The sequence below is a fragment of the Nannobrachium achirus genome (genome assembly GCF_963921795.1).
Source record: "Nannobrachium achirus genome assembly, chromosome: 9".
In the NCBI taxonomy this organism is placed as follows: domain Eukaryota; kingdom Metazoa; phylum Chordata; class Actinopteri; order Myctophiformes; family Myctophidae; genus Nannobrachium; species Nannobrachium achirus.
This window is the reverse complement of record NC_137818.1, coordinates 29,588,645-29,608,767: the sequence shown is the minus strand read 5'-3', so window position 1 is coordinate 29,608,767 and position 20,123 is coordinate 29,588,645. Positions and strand designations below refer to the sequence as shown.

The following is a 20,123-nucleotide window of genomic DNA, read 5'->3' as shown; positions in this document are numbered from 1 at the left end:
TTAAGTGGTTAATTTAATCATAATGTACTTTTCTCCTTCCTAGAACTGTAGCGAAGTAAGTATTTGTCTTGCAGTGGAAACTGAAAATTCAAAAATACAAATAGTAGGCCTACATATAGTAAATGTACTTTGTTACCATCCATGCTGATGATTAACACTATGGTAGAATCCTCCCTGGTTCTGTATGGTGAACTGACAAGAATGGGTGAATTCCATACAAAAGTCCATAAATAATTGACATAGACATGTCATACCGGCCCTTCTGTTGTTTGATCACAGATACACTTGGAGAACAATCCCTCAAGCTCTCACTGACTGAACCTTCTGAACGGGACGGATCCCATTGTTCATTGAATTCTGTGGTTTTAACTATTCTAGACAAAGCTCCATTCTCAATGAATACTGACACTGCATATTCACCACACTGATCCCTGACCCTGCCCACTGTCTTTCACCCAGGTTTACCTGTATGTTCCCCAAATAGACCACAATTTGTTCAAGAGATGGATCTTCTCTGGTCTGAGGACAGTTTACCTGGAAATCCAACAACGAAGGTAAGAGTCTTGTAAAGTGAAGGTGAACTAAATATTGTAAATATATTTTTTTGATGTTAAACAGAAATGGAAGTACAGGCGGTGATGAAAAAGATGAAAAATGGTCATTTTTACAAACTTCTCCTTTATAGTGTGATTACCTGCTGCAAGATGAGGCCTCCAGTTCTCCTGCTGTGTTTAGTGGGGCTGTGTCTGTGCAACACGGCACATTCCCTGAAAATCTGTGCTTTCAATGTTCAGAGTTTTGGAGAAGCAAAAGTTCACAATCAGAAGGTTATGGGGATTCTACTAAAGGTACTTGTTTTTGTTTGTTTGCTTTTAATTCAACTTAATTGGACCATCTAACATGACATTCACACTCAGTAAGTAATTTGCTTCTCTTGTCCAAGATCCTCGCTCGGTGTGACTTGTGTCTGATTCAGGAGGTCCGAGACTCCAAAGGAGAAGCCATACCAACACTGGTGAAGGACCTCAACAGGTAACAGTTGAATATCTCTGTCACAATATAGATAGTAGACTTCCATCATCAGCTATAATTAAATGACCTACATATCACCAGGTTTGACAAATCCAACTCCTATTCCTATGTGGAAAGCGAGAGGCTTGGGAGGAAAACCTACAAGGAGCAATATGTCTATATTTACAGGTAAATACATCAAGTGAGGCTAATGAACACTAAATATTAGCTGTACGTGACATCATTCATCTCCTCACCCACATGTCTTCTTGTCACCAGAGACAATGTGTTGAAGGTCAGAGAGCATTATCAGTACCCTAAACTAGAGGGGGAGGGGACCAACGAAACAGACGTTTTCTCCAGAGAGCCTTTCATCGTTCGTTTTCATTCTCCAACGACTTGTAAGAAAGAAGACATTCATAAAATATCCATGGTGTTTTGGGAAAGGGTTGCAGATTGTTCATGATGTGTTACACATGTCCCTCTTTTACAGTGGTCAAGGATTTTGTACTAATTGGTCAGCATACCAGTCCCAAAACAGCCATGAAAGAGATGGATGAACTCTACACTGTCTTCAAAGGAATCTACAAGAAGTGGAAAACAGACGTGAGTCGATTCACAACTTTTCGTTGGATCATTTTGGATCTATACCCTCATATCAGCACAGCTTATAACTTTATATGGTTTTGGATTCAATGTGGTGTAACACATGAGTAAAGGTTAGTTCTTCGACTTCCATCTTTCCCTTACCTAGAACGTGGTCATATTAGGGGACCTCAATGCTGGTTGCGGCTATGTCACCATCAAGGGATGGAGAGCTGTCCGCTTGAGGAGTGACCCCAAGTTCCGCTGGCTGATTGGAGATGAGCAGGATACTACTGTTCGTCAGAAAACACAATGTGCTTATGATAGGTCAGTCATGTGTGCCATTTTAGCAGAATGATTAAATGTTCTGTTCCTTGTTGTATTCACAAGATGCACAATGACATACTGTATTAAGAGTATCACAGCGTGCTATTAGTGGTGTAAAGTATATTTAATCAAGTACTGTACTTTGAGGTATTTGTACTTTACTTGAGTTTTTCCAATTTCCAATACTTTTACAAATATTGTACTTTTACTCCACTAAAATTATTTGAAAACTTTAGTTAGTTACTTTGTAGATTTTGATTATTACAAAACATACATTAACTACTTCAGCCCTATACATTTCAGCTATTTGAAGATATCCGATCTACAAGCTCTCGCATCTGCTATTTTCAAGTGAATTTATGCATTTGAATACGTGTAATGGGACATTCTGCATAATGAGTGTTGGTACTTTAAGTATATTTTGATACCAATACGTTTGTACTTTTACTCAAGTACATTTTCAATTCCGGACTATTATTGTAACAGAGTATTTCTATATTGCAGTATTGATACTTTAGAGTACTTTTTCCACCACTGGTTGCTATGCATTTAAAACATGCTTCCTTATCATCCCTTAACAGGATTGTTGTCCATGGACATGAAATCATCTCCAGTATAGTCCCAGGTTCAGCTCAACCCTTCAACTTTAAAGAGAACTTCCATTTAACTGAAGAGGAGGTAAACGTGCTCATAATATGCTCTGTTTACAGAGCAAATGTCATTTTCTGCACTGTTTTTATTTTAATTTCACAATGCACTTTTCGCACATGTTGTGTTTTTTCTTCAGTTCTTTAATTAGCTTTTTCTTTTCGTGTAAAGCACTGACTAACTTTGTTTTGATAAGTGCTCTATAAATAAAGATGATCATTAACTTAAGTTAACTCTTTTTCTCTTGAACATGAAAACTGTTTTTTTTTTTTCCTTTAACTGGATTTTAGGCTCTGGAGGTAAGCGATCACTTCCCTGTAGAAGTTGACCTGAAACCCAACCATCGTTACCTCCTCCGCCATGAGCTGTAGACCCGTCAAGGCAGTCAGCTATCAACACACCAGACATTTTATTTTAATTGGCTTTTAACTGGATTGTTAAGTGTTTTATGATAAACATCTGAATAATGTTCTTTCATAATCATGATTGCTGACTATTACACAACTCTAGTCATCTCTGTCATCTCAAGAGGCTAATAAACATCAGTTGTTTCAGCATGAAGGAAATGGGTATATGACTGCTGGAGTTTTTGTTTTGTGCATCTGAATCTAAAACCACATCAAAGATGACATAGTTTCATAATGTTCTCAGAGTTATGTTTCCACAGTGCAAAAGAAAAAAGTAAAAAAAAATAACATTTACAGTGTAACTTTTCGAGATGTTTAGGACATAATTATAAACCTAATCATAATTGCTTTATCAATCAAAAATTGATTGCTTGTATTTTTTATATTTTTTTAAACATTTTGCATTTCCATCCACGTGATCATTGATGTGCGTTTTGTGCATCTTCTTTTAGACAGGAAGCCACTATAGATAAGACAACAGATGTTGCAGTCTCTTCCTTTCTGTCAGTTTAAGCGACTACGAAGAAGTGTTTATTTGAGCTAACTCCTCCAAAGTATTATTGCTTTATTCATTAATTTGACAATTTAAAAAATGGAGCAAAGCTTTGCAGATCTTCTTGGTGATGCATTTTCAGGTAAGGAAAACATATTGTCTGTTTTCAAAGACACTCAGTTGCTCATTTTACAAAAGTAATCCATTTATTTTCTTCTTCTTCTTCTTTTTTAACTGTTTACAGATGCATCTCTTCCATCATTCTCTGATGGAGAGTTGGACTTTGAGACTTTACATTTACACGTAAATGAAAGGTTTGAGGGGGCTGAGACAAACATAACAGAGGAAGAAGAGGTTCAGCATAAGGAAGCAACCGACCAAACCAGAACTTTGTCTAATACAAACATGGATGAAAATGATGAAGAGGCAGCTGCCTCCAAAATGGATGAAGAGGTTTCTACAGGCACAGGAGTCTGTATCATGCACACGAATAACACACCAGAAGAGCAATATTACAGCTCAGATGAAGACTTTGAACAAGGATATTCTGAGTCCAGCAAAGATAACGAGGAAGAGGATACTGGACTGAAAAACAAACTGAAGGGTTGGTCTGTGGCTGTCCACTGTAGCAAAGGATCCCTCGATGACAATAACCGGGACGGGACTCTCACTGAGGGACAACCTCCAGCCCCTGACAGTACTGCAAACCCTCAAGTTAGAAATGAGAAGCAAGGTGAGAGTGACAGCGATGAGGGTCAGTTCTATATTGGGAAAGTCCCCATGCGGGGCAGTGGGCTGAAAAAAAGAGGTGACAGGACTGAAGAGGGAGAGCGACCAGAAGTAGAAGAGAAACCACAAGATGGGAGTAATTCAGAGAGTCAGGGCAAAGAAATCACAAACGATGAAGGGAAAGAAGTGAATTTACACACCCAGCGTCCTCTTGAAATATCAACCGGAACCCTTCAGGATCTCATGACTGGCGATGACAATGAAGATCTTACGGTAGACAAAATGAAGGATTTCTCAGGGGATGACCACCAAGAGGCAGGCGAGACCTTTGCAGATTACCCCTCTGACTTCTCGTGTGAATATATGGAATATGGAGGGTATAGCGAAGAAAGCAGATTGCACATACATTCTGAGAGTGGATTGAGCAAAAAAGAGAGCAGCTACTTGGAACAGTCTTTGACAGACATTACATCGGTTCAAAGTGCTGAAAGGAAAGACCAGGATCTGGATGCTGGATGGACAGGGGTAAATGCTGATTTGGCCAGAACCATGGCTCTAGGTTTGTCGGCTGGAGAAATAGACAATGTGGGAGGAATAGAGGGTGTCAAACGTGTATTAGGTGACAAAGCTTCAACAGAGAATGACACTGGAGATGGGATAACTGCACCTAAATGCCTAAAAACAAAGTATAACACCTATACTGAAGAGCAGACGGGGCCAAATCAAACAATAAAAACAACGTCTCTGATGTCAGGTGAAACTTTCGCCTGTGGTTCTCAGCATCAAAAGAACAGTGAAGATAACAGTATCATGGGGCATCAACTTCTGTCTGAGAGTGACAGCTACAGTTCCAGTGATGATGATGTCCAAGTGATGAAAGGTTACGGGGAGAACACTGAATATAATCAGCCAAAGGATGATGTTCAATTTCAGGGTGAAAGCACAGCAGCGCTCGTCAGGGTGGCCATCTCTGGGGAACTCGCTGCCACAGATGCAGCAGGTTTGGACATTTCTTTGGATACGGTCACGTCGACCCTTGAGGACTTTGAACTGCTTAGAAACAGAGGGGATGCAGACCAAGAAGAAATGTCCCCATGGTCACCTGTGATTTCTTCACACGAGGAGCTCATGGATGACACTCACTCAACCATGCACTCTCCCAACCAAAGGTCTGTGGACGATGGCTTTTTTTTCAATGGTGAATATGAGGCCTTGAGAATCACAGGGCCAGGAGAGTTTACAGATGATGAGTATGGAGAAGAGAGGAGCTGGCAGCAGGAGCAGGATAGAATTAAGGCTTTCTACAATTTCTACAATGACAGTGAAGAGGTGAATTCCACAGGTAAAGTGGAGTGAGTGTAGTAGAGAAGCACAATCATTTTCATGGGATAATTCATAAGAGATTTTTACTAATATTTTCCTATTTCTTTTTTCCAACTATGCTTTTACATAAATGTATTAAATGCTGCAGAGTGTATTTTTACGGTCATTGTTTATGGTTTTATAGGGCGGAAAATCAAAGTTCAGTTTTGCTCTGAGCCATTGTCTCAGGTCATTCACTATGACTCAGACAGGTAAGTACTGTATGTAGGAAGCCATATCCTTTATTAATTAAAGAAGAATTGCAATACATACCGTCAAATGTGTTTTCAACTCCTCAGCAGTGGTAAGGAGTCACCTGATAGTTGCACAGATGAGGAGGAAGACCTGAGCTCTGGAGAAACAGATATGGTAAGGACACGGCATGGGAATGTGAATATTGATGCATAGTTACACACAGATGTGGAGGCAAGCATGCACGCACGCACGCACGCACGCGCGCACACACACACACACACACACACACACACACACACACACACACACACACACACACACACACACACACACACACACACACAACACACCTACCTAACTGTTTTGCTTCTTTCAGCAGCTGATGGAGTCTGAAGCATTGACAAAGAACAATGCCCCTTATTCCCCACAAAACCCCTTACCGGAAAATTTGCAAAATCTCAACAGCACGATAACCAAGGTGTGTTGTCATTGGCGGATGCTACATGCAAATCATTGTTTTGCAAACTCTCTTTTTCACTGACCAAATGACAGATGCCTACCAATGTCTTCAACTTCTCTGTCATTTGTACTGCAGTGTCTTGGCATACTCAAGTTGATACTGAAGATGGGCTTGGTGGTACTGATGGGACTACTGATGTTCTGGTGGGCCAACAACCAACTGGACTGGCTTGGCTAACTTGTCTTCCTTAAAGGCTTGTGTTTATGCTTCAAGCATATAAACCATCCGTTTTTTAATACATTTTAATGTATGGTTAAATGTAATGGGGGAAAATGCTACAGGGATTTGTAAATTAAATGTCCACAATCTACTGTATGCGCTGTCCAAAAACTGTAAGTATTTTTCTTAATAAAGGTCATACTTTGATTTTCTTTTATTGTTCTGTCTTTTTTGTGTAATGTAGCATTAGAATAACAACAGTTCTAATGTGTTGCAGTCTTGCAGAGCATTGGTTCTCAAAGTGGGGTCCGGGGACCCCAGGGCCAGGGGTCCTTGAGGGAGTTCCAGGGGGTCCCCAGCTAAATTATATTAGGGTGACCATACGTCCTCTTTTGCCCGGACATGTCCTCTTTTAGGGGGCTGTCCGGCCTGTCCGGGGGGGTTTTATAAATTCCTTCAAATGTCCGGGGTTTCGCGCATATCAGCGTTAAATCATGGGCATTTACAATGCACGTTCAGTGGCTCGTTTGTAAACACACTGTGAAAGACGGATTTCCACCCCAAATCCCGGAACGTGTAATATTCATACTACTCTGTCTCCGCTGCAATCCCTCCCTCCCTCAGTCTCGTTCAGATGCGTCGCTGTTCAGATCAGACTCAGAGCAGAGCTCGGCAGCTCACGCTGCGCAGAGCCGATTGAGCCGAACGATAGCACTGCAAACGCAATTAATGCCGGTTAAGTGCCAGTGTTTTCGTCTTGGTGACCAAATGAGAAGCAGAGCGTTCACTCTGCATTAAAAGCTGGCACTTCTCTGTCCATTCCATCACAACTAAAGGTATTTAGACACTGCAGTACAAGACAGTCTGTGCGAGGTGAGAGCTCTTCTGCTAACTAAATTGACAGAATATGTTGTACAACCTTGTAAAGCTGAAGATACGGTGGTTTGAAGAAACCAATAGAGATATTTTATTTAGTTTCTTTGTAATACAAAGCTGAACGTTCATACAGGAGTCAAGAGCACTTTAAATCAGTGGATCTGTAAAGGGTCAATTTGGAACCCCCTCAAAAATAAATACATAACTAATAATATTAGTGGTATAGGGCAGTGGTTCTCAACCTGTGGGTCCCCAGATGATTAACTTAATGTGCAACATTGTTTTCTCACTCAACAGTATGAGGTATATGCACATTTCTAAAGTGATAATTTAGGGTCTTTTTGTATCTTTTAGTACCTCTAAAATGGCAAATTAAACAAATATTAGAGGCAGAAATTGTGAAAATAGCCCATCTACCAAGCATGTAGATCTGCTATTTTCTCAATAGAACCATGTTATACAAAATGTAATGCCTCAACTGTTTGTGCTCGGTGGAGGGGTCTCTTGTTTAAATATGATTATTTTGGGCTAATATATATGCGTGCGTGCGTGCGTGCGTGCGTGCGTGTGATATGCCGGGTAGAGTGTCCTCTTTTTGGGGATTCAGAATATGGTCACCCTAAATTATATAGTTAGGAACCAAATGGTTATGTAACTGAACTCTGAGAGTGAACATTTGTACACTCTCAGAGTTAAATTAACATTGATTTTACAATATAAATTGTGGTCTCAGAGATAGAAATGCCATTAAATGAGGATCTGTAGCATAGATAGACTGTAAAAAGGTCTATAGCCTAACAAACTGGGGGGTCTGAAATTAAAACAGTTGGGAATTACCGCTAGAGCCGTAAAGATCTTCTCTTCCTGGCATATGTATTCAAATGGGGGGTCCGTGGGCTAATAAGTGTCAATTTGTCCTTGACATGAAAAAGTTTGAGAACCACTGTTGCCGAGTAAGAAATTAAATTGAACACTTCTGCCTCGTTGCCAGCAGGTGACGCTGCTCCCCATCTATGCAAAATCAGTCGGTCCATCAAAGCGGAAGCGGAAATGTATATAAACCAGACGTAGGGAGCGTTTGGTTTAATCCTGATCTCTTCTCACAACCACAACAACGGTGTTCTACGAAACGAGCGCCACAGATCTGTTCTGGTGGGCGGTGTTAACGTTGTTGTTTTTACGAAGCGGCTAACGACGATTTGAAGTGAACCCAACGCACGGTAGTTGACAGTTGTCTTGTTTCATTGCTCCAAAGACAAACACAAATCTTAACCATGTCGTCGTTGAGCAGCAAGTCTGATGAAGAAATACGCTACATGCTGGACGATTATGGCATAAAACACGGTCCTGTGGTCGGTGAGTTGGTCCATTTTGAAAAGTCTTGTTCTTGAACTTAGCGCTCATTTTTTTTACATTAACGTTAACATCAGGCCAACTTGCTAAGTAGGCTACAACAGTGGTTCTCAAACAGTTTCATGTCAAGGAGTCCCTAATCTGTATTATATGTTTGTTCCCACCCGGACCCCACTTTTGAGAACCAAGTCTAGTTACTACATTATTATTACACATTATGTCAATGATTCCCAAACATTTTAATGTCAAGGTCCCCCCAGTTTGACATGCTACGGGCCCCCATTTTTGGTATATATATCTCTGAGACCCCAATTTATATTGTAAAATCAATGTTATTTTAACTCAGAGTGTACAAATAGACCGTATGGACGGGTCCGTTTGGTTCCATTTGTACACTCTCTGAGTCATATACCCGTAATAAGGGTCCATTTGGTTCCTAACTATCATTTAGCTGGGGACCCCCTGGAACTCCCTCAAGGACTCCACTTTGTCTTTGAGAACCAATGCATTGTGTTCCTTATAGGCAGTACCAGAGGTCTGTATGAAAATAAGCTGAGAGAAGCCATGACCAAAGAGAAAAAAGCCAAACCAAGCCCTGACAAAACATACTACAGAGAAGAAGGTGAGTACATGACCAGTAGAACAATATGCAATCATATAGAACATGAACATTTGATTTCACGTTTGACCTCATTTTCATGCCCTTATTTCAGAAGAGGAAGTCACCTATGTCACATATAGGTTACCGGTAAGTATCCATCCATGTAATAAATGTAGTATTAATATCACTAATGATGTCATAGTTCAATATTCATTATCAATGTTGCCAATTTTGCAGGTTAAAAATGACGGTTTGGAAAACCGGTGAGTTCTCCCGATTGAGTGGTTCACACTTTTATTATAGATATTTTAATTTGTCAAATATTTTAAAATAAATAAATCACATTAATCTACTCAGGCCCTACATGAGGTCAAGACCGGAATACACTGAGAGGGAGTTTGAGGATGAGTAAGTAATCCTTTTATCATGTCATGATGATTGGTGCAATCACATTTTCCTCACTAAATTAATCAGGGGTATAAAAAGAAAATCTTATTATTTATATATTATATATTTCTCTTCCAAACAGGAGATCCTATTCCAGGCCACGGCCTGAATACAGCGGAAGGGATTTTGTCGATGAGTAAGTTTAACAATTAAGGCAGTCCTCAATGAGATTCACACAATATGCAACACGATACAGTCCCATATATAATACATTTGCTTTGCTTCCCTATAATTAGAACATTTCCAAACAGGAATATGATAAGACAAGATAGCGCATATGAAAGCAGGGGTTAAAGTTCTCAGTCCTGGTGACTGATTTCAGTGAAGGCAGTTCAGAACTTCAGGGAAACACCCCAAATATTGGTGTGTGCTGCACACGCCATGTTTAAAAAATCACATATTGGGACATGGTCTGAAAATAAATGTCAGTCTTGGGATTCTTTTGGGCTTTAACCCCTGTGAAATAATATCGGTTTGGTCCTGGAGTCGTAGTCCCACTTGTAATGTTAAAAAATAACTCATGTTGTGTTAAATGTATCACTGCTATTGGCTGGAAACCTTTTATGTCCAAAACCGTTCCTTTTTTTTTATTATTTTAAAATAGTAGATCGCCTATTTTCACTACTTTTGTGCAACACTCTTGTATGATGAAGTAGGACATTATTATTATTATTATCTGGGGTAAAACAAGAAAAAATGTTTGATCAACTAAAACCTTGGAATAACTTAATGTATAATGTTTCTACCTCCTGTTTTTAGGCCCCACCTCTATGATACACCACCATCCACATACAGACACCTCTCCTGTTCAACACCAGTAATGAAATTTAGTGTGGATGATCATGCTACCAAGGACACGGCAGAGTCCTCCCGTCTGATCCCTCGGTGGGTGCAGTTTGTGGTCTTCCTGGCAGTGGCGGCTTTTCTCTACTTCGTCTTCTCCAACATGGAGTCATCGTATAGTGAACCTTTTAAAAGAATCGATTGATTTTTATTTTTTGAGTGTTGGGTGTTTTTGCTGTTGTATAACTTTATATGTGACATGTCCGTTTATATTTAAGATTAACGAGTGCTGTTTATTTTTGTAGCACTTCTGTTTAATAATACATGTGTAATTGCCTCTGTGTTGTAGTATACAGCAGCGATGCAATGACAGATGTTGACTTCGATGAATATGGTGTTCATATAGCAGAACTGTTGCCTGGTGGCTCAGTGAGTTACCTGCATCATTGGTTCCCAAAAATGTAGCTTGTGACCCAAAAGAGATTAGACGTTTGCCCGGGACCCAAACTAGTGAAAACAGGAGATCTACAAGCTCACAACGCGTTGCTTCACGCCACGTTGTGAGCTTGTAGATCATCTATTTTCACAACTTCTTAAACATTTGTGCTCTAATTTATGGAATTCTTAGATTTGATTCTTTCATGAAATTACTGACGATTTTTGGGAATGTTTTTTGAAAATATTTTGAATTTAAAAAACAAATGATTGGAAACACAAAATGTAGGGATGTGTCCGCGACCCACAAATGGGTCCTGACCACTGTTTGGGAACCAGGGAACTACAGTATGCTCCTCGTGAGCATGAGGATGCAGGTTGCAATCCCATATTGTCTCTTGCATGTCTCACATCTCTCTTTTTCTTGCCTCTACATTTTCCAATTTCCTGTTTGGGAAAAGCATAGAAATGCCAGAAATAAATCTTAAAAAAAATCGATATATTTGAGATTTAAACAGGTGATGCCATCAAGACAAAACTCTGAAAAGTGGGTCTCCTAGACACCAAATGATTATTTTCCAGACAATTCTTAAACTGGGTTAATGACCCTGTAAATTGTGTCTACTTCAGAATATTTATCGTTGTTACCATGACAAAATTGGGCATGTTCACTTTTCAACAGTTCAAGATCCTGGTGGCGGGAACATAATTCGAGATTGGAGATTCCTAAATGGTGTTAAAATTGTATTATTGTTTGATACTGTAAATTCTTGTTTTTCAAATGTTTTACTTTTCAGCAAACATTTCAGTCTAGAAGGATACCTTGAATAGAACAGTATTATCTTTGGCCAGTTGCAACACTACCAACTGTAGTAAAAGTGCCTTAGATTTGTTATTTGGGGAGGTTGACATTATTGTCAACAGCAGATAGGACCTATGTTTGTTTTGCTGTACGCTTGTTTGTATGCTGTGTTAGAGCCCAGTTTCGGGTAATTTTAACTTTTTGTCCAGATCACTCTTTGTAATTACTTATCTTACAGTTATTCGTCCACAATGTTTTGTTGGAATGATTACAAATATATAAAAAAATAAATACATTGAACTATTACTTACATACTGTTGGCTGATTAAAATGGGGGAAAAAAAAGAAAAACGGTCCCCACTCCTTTGGGGTATTTGTCACTGTATAAGTGCACATGAAAAGTGTCCTCTGCATTTAACCCATCCAAAGTATCAGGACTGAGCGATAACACAACTGTGGACCTTATGTTTCCCAGGCGGCCACTCTAACACTTTTAGGAATGTTTAGTGATGAGGCAAATACAAAGACTTTCAAAAACCCAAGCATCAGCATTTATTTGGTACTCCACACAAGCAGCAAATCAGCCACACCATAATGTCAATGAGAGCAGTAGCAGACCTGACATCTTTACAGTCCTTGTAGAAAGACAGTGTTTTTATACCCTGTCACCACAAGTAAAACTAGGTACCCCCCAAAGTATACCCTGTCACCGCAAGTAATACTAGGTCAGTATCACGTGTTGCAATTACCACACAACCACCATTCACAATCCTGCACCAAAAAACCTTCATGCAAGAAATACTATATACATTAGGTGAATTCAACTGCCAGGAGAAATGTTCTTAATACAGAAGAGTAATAAGAGCAATTTCAATGTTTTATTACATTTCTTGTGTAAGTTATATTGATCATGTACTCACCCTCTGTTATGTTTCATCAGGGCGTGGTTTGTAAGTAAAATCACATCGATCACTTGGTACTGTATATGAACTTGAGAATAAAAGTTTGTTTCATTCACAGGATGGGCAGCCAATTCATGTAAACCACTTGCTATGTTATCTACAAAAGCTATTCATCGGTAGGCCTAAATTGAAACTAAAATCGAAACTAATTGTACCAAAATGTAAAAGAAAAACATCAATTACAACGAACATGCCATTTTCCAAAGCTAACCAGCAGTTGGTAATGGAAAGATCTCTGTTACACTTACATTTCTTAAGAACATATTGCCAATGACCACAAAAATGCATGGAAGGGCTACTAAAAAGTACAAAACACCTAATCCTTTAAGGATCATTTATCAATGGAAGCAAGGACATAATAAGCTAGTGGCGCCTGCCATTACAGTGTTACCTGGTAATCATTTTAAAAAGTAACTGTATACAGAGTCTATACACAGAGACCTGAGTAACATGTTTCACAGTTTCACAGTCAAGCTTTTTGTACCAATCGTATATTTAGTCCCTACATCTGGGGTTCTAGTAGTAGCCAAGCCTGAGTGAATCTGAAGTCTAGCATGTCCAATGGTGACTCCAACCCAAGTCTTGTGTAGCCTCTAGGTAGAGTAATTATCTTAAAATAATACTAACAATAATCATAGTATCCAGTCTTTCCCAGTACTGAAACGTACAGTAGTATGAAGAGGCAAAGGATTAGTGTTCACGTCTTGGTTAGAGGTCAGCAAAGAGTTGTGCCTTATCTGGACTGTCCCTAAAAAGGTCTTGTTCCAACTTGTGCTGTTGCCATTTCCAAAAAGTATGGTGGGAATTTACAGACAAAGCTGTTTGGTTCTTTGGAACATGGTTATGTCTCCCTCCTAAACAATCCAAGAAGGGCTGACAGTGACCGCCGTCTTCAGAGGGTCATCCTCGCTGGCAGCTTGGTTCTTAAGCTGAAATGAACACAAGTCTACATTGCAATGAGCTACTTCTGCAGCACAATATTGAATACTCAAATAGAACACCAGTGGAACATGCATGGATACCATGTGCTACTATGAATACATGCCATACCTTTAGGTGACTCCAGTGTGGTCTGCATGTACCCATCAAATCTTATTAATGGATAAGGCAACGTAAGTGTTCTCCACACCTGTGGAATAAACCAAAGCTCAAATTCAGTCAATACTGAAGGAAAAGAGAGCTAAAATTTAACTTGTTTTGTATAGATGAAGCCTAATCTATATATCATATAAATGTATACTAAAAAACTACATATTTTCAAATGGAAACCATGACACAACAACAAATGATTAACAGTGACACTTACAGGTTCTGGTCTCCCTCTCCAGTTCAGAAGGCTTCTTCTCCTTCTTGCACAGCACTATGGCTATGATGATGATGACGATAAGAGCTAGCACAAATATCAGAGCAGACACCAACCAGCTCACCACCATGGGACTCAACACTGGGTCTGGGTCTGAGGAGAGGAAAGCCACAGACATTACACTGCTGTCCATCACTACCACCATTATTGATGGAGAAGACAGTTTGCATCCATTGATTAACATTGAACACAGACATTAATATGAAAGAACAAACAGGTAAGGAGAGAAAAAGTGTATTTTAGACAAATAGTTAATCCTTTTTTTTGCTTACTTAAAGGTAAGTGACTTTCTTTGGTTAAAATATTGATTGATTGATTGATTGATTGATTGAAGACTTTATTAGAAGTTTGCATAGGAAAAAGGTACAGTTTCATGACGGTACAGTTCACTGGTACAAGGTCTACTAAAAGGAGATCCATGAAAAGACTAAGCTTATTTCCACTGGAAACCATTGAAGTATCTCATATAACATTGAATGACAGACAAATAGAACACAGTACTATGCAGTAGATATGTAAAGAAAAACAAAAAAGAAAACAGTAAGTCTAAACAAACAGTATATACAAAGAAGGGGCAGGGGAGGGTAGGGTTGGGCTAGGTTAGTTTTTTTTTACCAGTTGCGAACGGCTGCTGCCTGTAAGTGGTTTTTCAGGGCAATTTTAAAGGATGCTAGTGATCCACACTCCTTTATGACCTTCGGTAAGGCTTTCCACATTTTGGTGGTATAACAGAAAAAATAAGTGTTAAATAGATCTATATTCTGATAGTACCCATTGCTAGTGTCCATGTCTCCCCAGCTCTTTATAAAACATAAAATATATTTTCAGGTCATGATACCAATTGTATCCATTCAAGATAGAGAACTCAATCATGATACAGATTAAACAAGTGAAATTGGAAGTGATGACACACTGATTATGTGACGGTAGTGCCGGGATTCGGACGCATGTGTAATAGGTCATTTTTAAGCCAGAGGATTGTAGTTTAGTCTACCGTATGTCAAATTGTTAGAAATGTCTAATAATAATAATATATGACTATTATCCTTATTTAATAATCCTTTATGAATAATTTACCTTTTATCTTGTCCTTTATTGTTTTTGTCGCCCGATCTTACAAAAATAGTGTATGTGTTGAACCACACTAATTTACAGTCAGAAGTGCCACGCCAGTAACCCATAGAACACAATCTGAGACAGGCGTTTCTTTCACCACATGAACCCTAGCACCCCTATTCTAGGGGAACATTCTGCGAAGATAGTGCTTATAGTGAAAATAGTGCTGCGTTGCAGTGTGTTGTGAGCTTGTAGATAGGCTATGTTCAGAGGGAGCCAAGTATAGAGCCCTTGGGAATGCGGTCAAGTAAGGTTTAAGTGGACAATTAATTTGATGATCTACCCTCTGGGAGGTAGTAATTACGGAATGCCCAGAATTACAAGAATTTGTCAATAGCTTATTGACTGTTGTTTACCATTAATTAATGACATTATCTTTTTTTCACCAGGAACTACATTTTGCACTTTTGTAAATTTCTTTTTTTGCAAGATTAGTTTTTTGGGCTTTTGTGCCTTTATTATATAGGACAGTAGACTGTAGGGGGGAGAGATGGGTGGGGAGTGACACGCGGTTATGGTTGTCCGGATCGGGAATCGAATCGGCAACACCACCAGGCATCCATGCCTATGTGGCAATGCCTAAGTGGTATGCGCCTGGACCAGTAGGCCAGCGGGCGGCCCGGCGCCCCGTTCTTTTGTAAATTTCAACTGCATTAACTATGGTAAGCTCTCTGTAAGCACCTCACCTCTGATGGATATAGGCAGGGGCTGGCTTTGTCTGGAGATGAAAGTACGTCCCCCTAACTGGACCCGGTACTGGCAGTAGTAGTAGCCCTCATTGGAGCTCTGGGCACTGGGGAAGGTGAATGTGACCGAGGGTGTGAGGGCGGGCAGGGACTGGCGAACAGTGCCATTGGAGCGAATGAGGCGGAGCTGGAAGGAGCCTCCAGGGTATTGTTGCTGGCTGGTGCAGGTGATGTTGAAGCTGTGCCCCTTGATGACAGAGCCAGCCGGGGAATCAGTGGATGTGTTGTACCAATGCTGGGGAGTCAGAAGATCCACTGCAAGCAGGAGAGTGGAGTTTGTTAAGTCTGTTATTCAGTTAAGAAAATGTAACTGCAGTTTGTGGGAAGCTTGCACAAAGTAATTTCACATACTCTTTTATACCCGACGAAAAGTTGTGATGTGACAATAAACGAAAGGTTTTGGACGTACAAGGTTTCCACCCGACAACGACGATATACAAGGTATTCTGGCACTACGCAGAGCCACTGGGAAATAAATCAAATTAAAACAGAAGTTGCACGTGTAATAGAATTAAATAATGTCGTTGAAGTTTCAGATCTGTCCAGTATTGAGCAGCACCAACCATTATTTGAGCAATGTTGAACGTCAATATTCTGCGATTAGCTGGCCCATTCTTACTCCACACGATAATTGAGCCACGCAAAATGTTCCCGCCCCTAGCATAGTGCAGTGCAGAAATGACTCACCCACAGTGATGTTGATGGAGTTGCTCGGAGGAGAGCTGAGCAACTGGGATGGCAAGCTACCCTTGATCCTGTACAGACAACTGTAGCTGCCCTGGTGGGAGGTCTCCACTTCAGATAGAGTCAGCTCCACTCTGGTTTGGCTCTGGTCCACTCTCTGAGTCACCAGTGGTGTGGACACACTGTGCTTGTACAGGTGGAAGTCACTCAGGTGCCGGCCCTGTGGGACAGAGCAGCTGAAGCGAACAGCCTCCCCTCGTTCGAACACGGTGTTGGGTGTCAGCAGCGAGAGGGAGGGTAATAAGAGAGGACCTGGAAACAGATCCAGGGTAAATACTGATAAATACAGAACATGGGCTGCATTTATTTTGATTCTGTGTTGTGTTTGTTTGCTATTAATGTGTTTGCTTCTACAACATCTCATTCTGGCAACAAATTTGCATAACTTGTGAGTAGCAAACTACCTGTCGCCACGACTCCCTTGTGTTAGTGAGCGTGTTTGATTTGCGTGGAATGATATCAATCAACAATACAATATATTAAGTCCCATATCGTGGTCATCATTCTTCTGGATATCAGAGCAATCAGGACCACTCACCCGAGCATTTGACTCCTGCATCGTTCCTGTGGGTGCAGTGGTGCTCACTGTGGAGGACGGTGGCACAGTTTGTCAGACTGGCCTCATGTCCGGAACACAGTGTGTGCCACAGCCAGATCACCCCGCTGCCCGGGCCGAATGCCGCCTGCTGAAGGGCAAACTCGGCCAGACCACAGCCCATCTCTCGGCACACCACGTCAGCATCCACCAAGTTCCATCCACGGTCACAAACTGTCCCCCACTGGTAGTGCCTGAGTACCTCCACTCTGCCCGAGCATTCGTCATCCCCGTTCACCAGTCTGACGCGCACGCCGTCTGCCGACCAGAGAGCATTGCTCAGAAGCAGGACAGTGCCAAAATGACTGGGGATATAGTACATGTTTTTTTCCCCCCTTCTTTTTTAAATACACATAGTTTTCCATTTCCTTACCACCAGAAGCATTGATTCCATCCCACAGGACAAAACCTATAGGTGGGAAGGTCAGAGAGATAGCAATGTTACTATGTGGTCACGTATAAAGACGAGATTCTTTAATAAAGATAATAATTTAAAGTCCTGGTTAACTTACAACAGCAAGTGACTGACTGTATGCTATTATTATATTATTGTGTTGATACTGAGGCTATAGCAGAGTCTGAGACAATGTACAACAGTTCAGAACCTGTCGTGTCCCAGAATGTGTTACAGAACACAGCTACATTTATAGCAGTCCCTGGACCGGAGTTGTGAGACTGTAAATAAAGTTCTGTTTCCATATGCATGTCATGTGAGTGCATGCCACTGATGCCAGTGTCATGTTAAACGACGCTGCATGTAATAGACGGGTATTGCGTAATCAGAACAGCTCAAGAGCAAACTCAGCTAACCTACCACCACCACACACACAGCCAAGCTCTCTTACCTAATACTGAAAGGATGTGGAGAATCCTCAGCATCTTTCACCCTTCCATTAGACCGCAGGATGGGTGGGATGACGATCACATTCACTGATGACTGATGATGATGCTGGTGATGATGATGACAGCTGCCCAATGCGGGTTTTCCTCAAATAACGTTATACTGCAAAACACATTAGCTTGCGTGCTAGCTGGCTAACACGGCTAACAGCTCTGCTCCAGCTAACCAGCCGATCTATCTGGCATCGTAGACAGCTTTAGCGGTAATGGATGGACTAAAACCACGCGCTATAATGCACTAAAGTAGTAGCTGCTACACAGGAATCTCATGATGGATCCATCCAGCAGCATCGCGCTGAAAAAGTAAACTATCAACATGCCTCGGTGCGTCGCAGTGACGTCATCGTGTTCGGCCCTCCCCCTGTCTTGTAACGAGGACAGGTAAAATGAGATTAAAAAGTGACTTGGGGATTGGTCTAGCCGTGTATTTACAGCAATGCTTGCTGCTAATGCCAGTGGTGGAACAAGTATTAAATGTTTTACTTAAATATAAGTATCAGTACTGCAATATAGAAATTAGGCCTGCTCTACTCCAGAATTAAAAGTCCTTAATTAAAAATGTACTTGAGTAAAAGTACAAAAGTATTGCATGGTATCAAAATGTACACATTATGCAGAATGTACCATTTCACAAGTTTTCACATGTATACAAAACTTTTGAAAATAGCAGGGCCAAAATGGAGGTTAGGCCTAATGTAACTTGTTTTGTAATAAATAACACAATTAAAAGTTTTCAAATAATTGTAGTAGGGTACAATATTTGCCTTTAATATGTAGTGGAGTAGAAGTAAAAATACTGAAATTTGGAAATTCTCCTGTAAAGTAAAGATACCTCAGAATTGTACAAGGAGAAAACCAACCACCCATTTTTTTATGTCATCAATACCTTAGGAGTAAGCCTGGTGGGCGAGGTTACCTTAGGAGAAATTAAAAAAAGGTCCCTCCCTTCTGTGTTGCCCAGAACTGGAGGATTGATTTTGGGGTTTGTATTGTAAATCACACTGGTGTAATGTCATCACAGTGTGATTTACAACACAAACCCCCAAATCAATCCTCCAGTTCTAGGCAACACAGAAGGGGCAAGGGAGGGGAACTTTTTTTTGTTTGTTTGTTTGTTTTTACACAAAATGAAAATGAAAATGGGTGGTTTTCCCCTTTAAATACAGTACTGTAAATGTACTTAGTTACTTTACACCACTGTTACAAAGTGACTTATGTGTGGGGGATTGGTCTAGCCATTACAGTAATGCTGCTAATGCACGGTCAAGGGTTACTGACAGGTCAGGGGAGGGACAAGTGCTTTGTTTGGCTTTTCTTATTTTTTCTTTCTTTTTTTCTTTATTGCAAAGAAACATTCATGTAATTGTGTCGGGTACATCATTACTAAGCTACTAATAGCAAACACATTTATTATCTCATGGTCATGGACAAATCAGAGAAAAGCATCAATAAAGGAATGGCACAAAGTGTTAGAGATACACCATGTCTATATGTCACCTTGGAGGCAAGTGTTAGACTCAAATACAACAGGTTGTTGTTGTGGAAGGCTTTCTTTCACAACAACAACCTGCTGCATTTGAGACTATCCTTTCTGAAGTTCAACCCAATTGAGGCTGGCAAAGGGAAAAGTCCATTAACAGTCTGCAATAACTGGGGTTGATGGCAGGAACACTCTCAGAAGCAAAGATTATTATTCTTCCGCCGAATGAATCGTGTTTTTGAGCCGCAAAACGTACTTCAAAAGTTGCGCAACTTTGCACTCACATCACAAGTGGCGAAAAATTTCGTATTTAAAAAATATCGAAAGGGGGCGGGGCCTAATGGCTCAATAGCGCCCCCTACAAAACTTCGTGCCTCAAGCCCCACCATACGGTTTCACCTACACGTACGAAAATCGCAACACACCTGTATCATGTCCGGACTCACAAAAAAGTCTCTTGGCGCCACTTCCGAAACCTAACAGG

The 20,123-nt window shown here is 40.5% G+C and overlaps 3 protein-coding genes across 3 annotated transcripts; 2 read left to right on the top strand and 1 right to left on the bottom strand.

Moving 5' to 3' along the window:
* Window positions 1–704: 704 nt before the first annotated feature.
* Window positions 705–2,942, top strand: dnase1l1l (deoxyribonuclease I-like 1-like; the record flags this gene model as incomplete). Its single annotated transcript, XM_080733360.1, has 8 exons — window positions 705–848; window positions 944–1,032; window positions 1,114–1,200; window positions 1,291–1,412; window positions 1,505–1,617; window positions 1,766–1,923; window positions 2,505–2,601; window positions 2,862–2,942. The coding sequence occupies 8 exons, from the start codon at window positions 705–707 to the stop codon at window positions 2,940–2,942; spliced, it is 891 nt and encodes a 296-aa protein (XP_080589486.1).
* A 5,531-nt stretch (window positions 2,943–8,473) lies between these two features.
* Window positions 8,474–12,039, top strand: LOC308291690 (uncharacterized protein). The gene is made up of 7 exons (XM_080733799.1): window positions 8,474–8,668; window positions 9,189–9,287; window positions 9,379–9,413; window positions 9,504–9,529; window positions 9,624–9,674; window positions 9,796–9,849; window positions 10,473–12,039. Exons 1-7 carry the CDS (start codon window positions 8,587–8,589, stop codon window positions 10,699–10,701), a joined length of 576 nt encoding a protein of 191 aa, XP_080589925.1. The 5' UTR covers window positions 8,474–8,586; the 3' UTR covers window positions 10,702–12,039.
* A 139-nt stretch (window positions 12,040–12,178) lies between these two features.
* LOC308290591 (uncharacterized protein) lies at window positions 12,179–18,474 on the bottom strand. Its single transcript, XM_080732495.1, has 8 exons — window positions 18,105–18,474; window positions 17,633–17,668; window positions 17,203–17,517; window positions 16,608–16,916; window positions 15,861–16,175; window positions 14,002–14,151; window positions 13,746–13,824; window positions 12,179–13,624 (listed from the first exon to the last, which is right to left on the bottom strand). Exons 1-7 carry the CDS (start codon window positions 18,136–18,138, stop codon window positions 13,781–13,783), a joined length of 1,203 nt encoding a protein of 400 aa, XP_080588621.1. The 5' UTR covers window positions 18,139–18,474; the 3' UTR covers window positions 12,179–13,624; window positions 13,746–13,780.
* Between the last annotated feature and the right edge of the window lie 1,649 nt (window positions 18,475–20,123).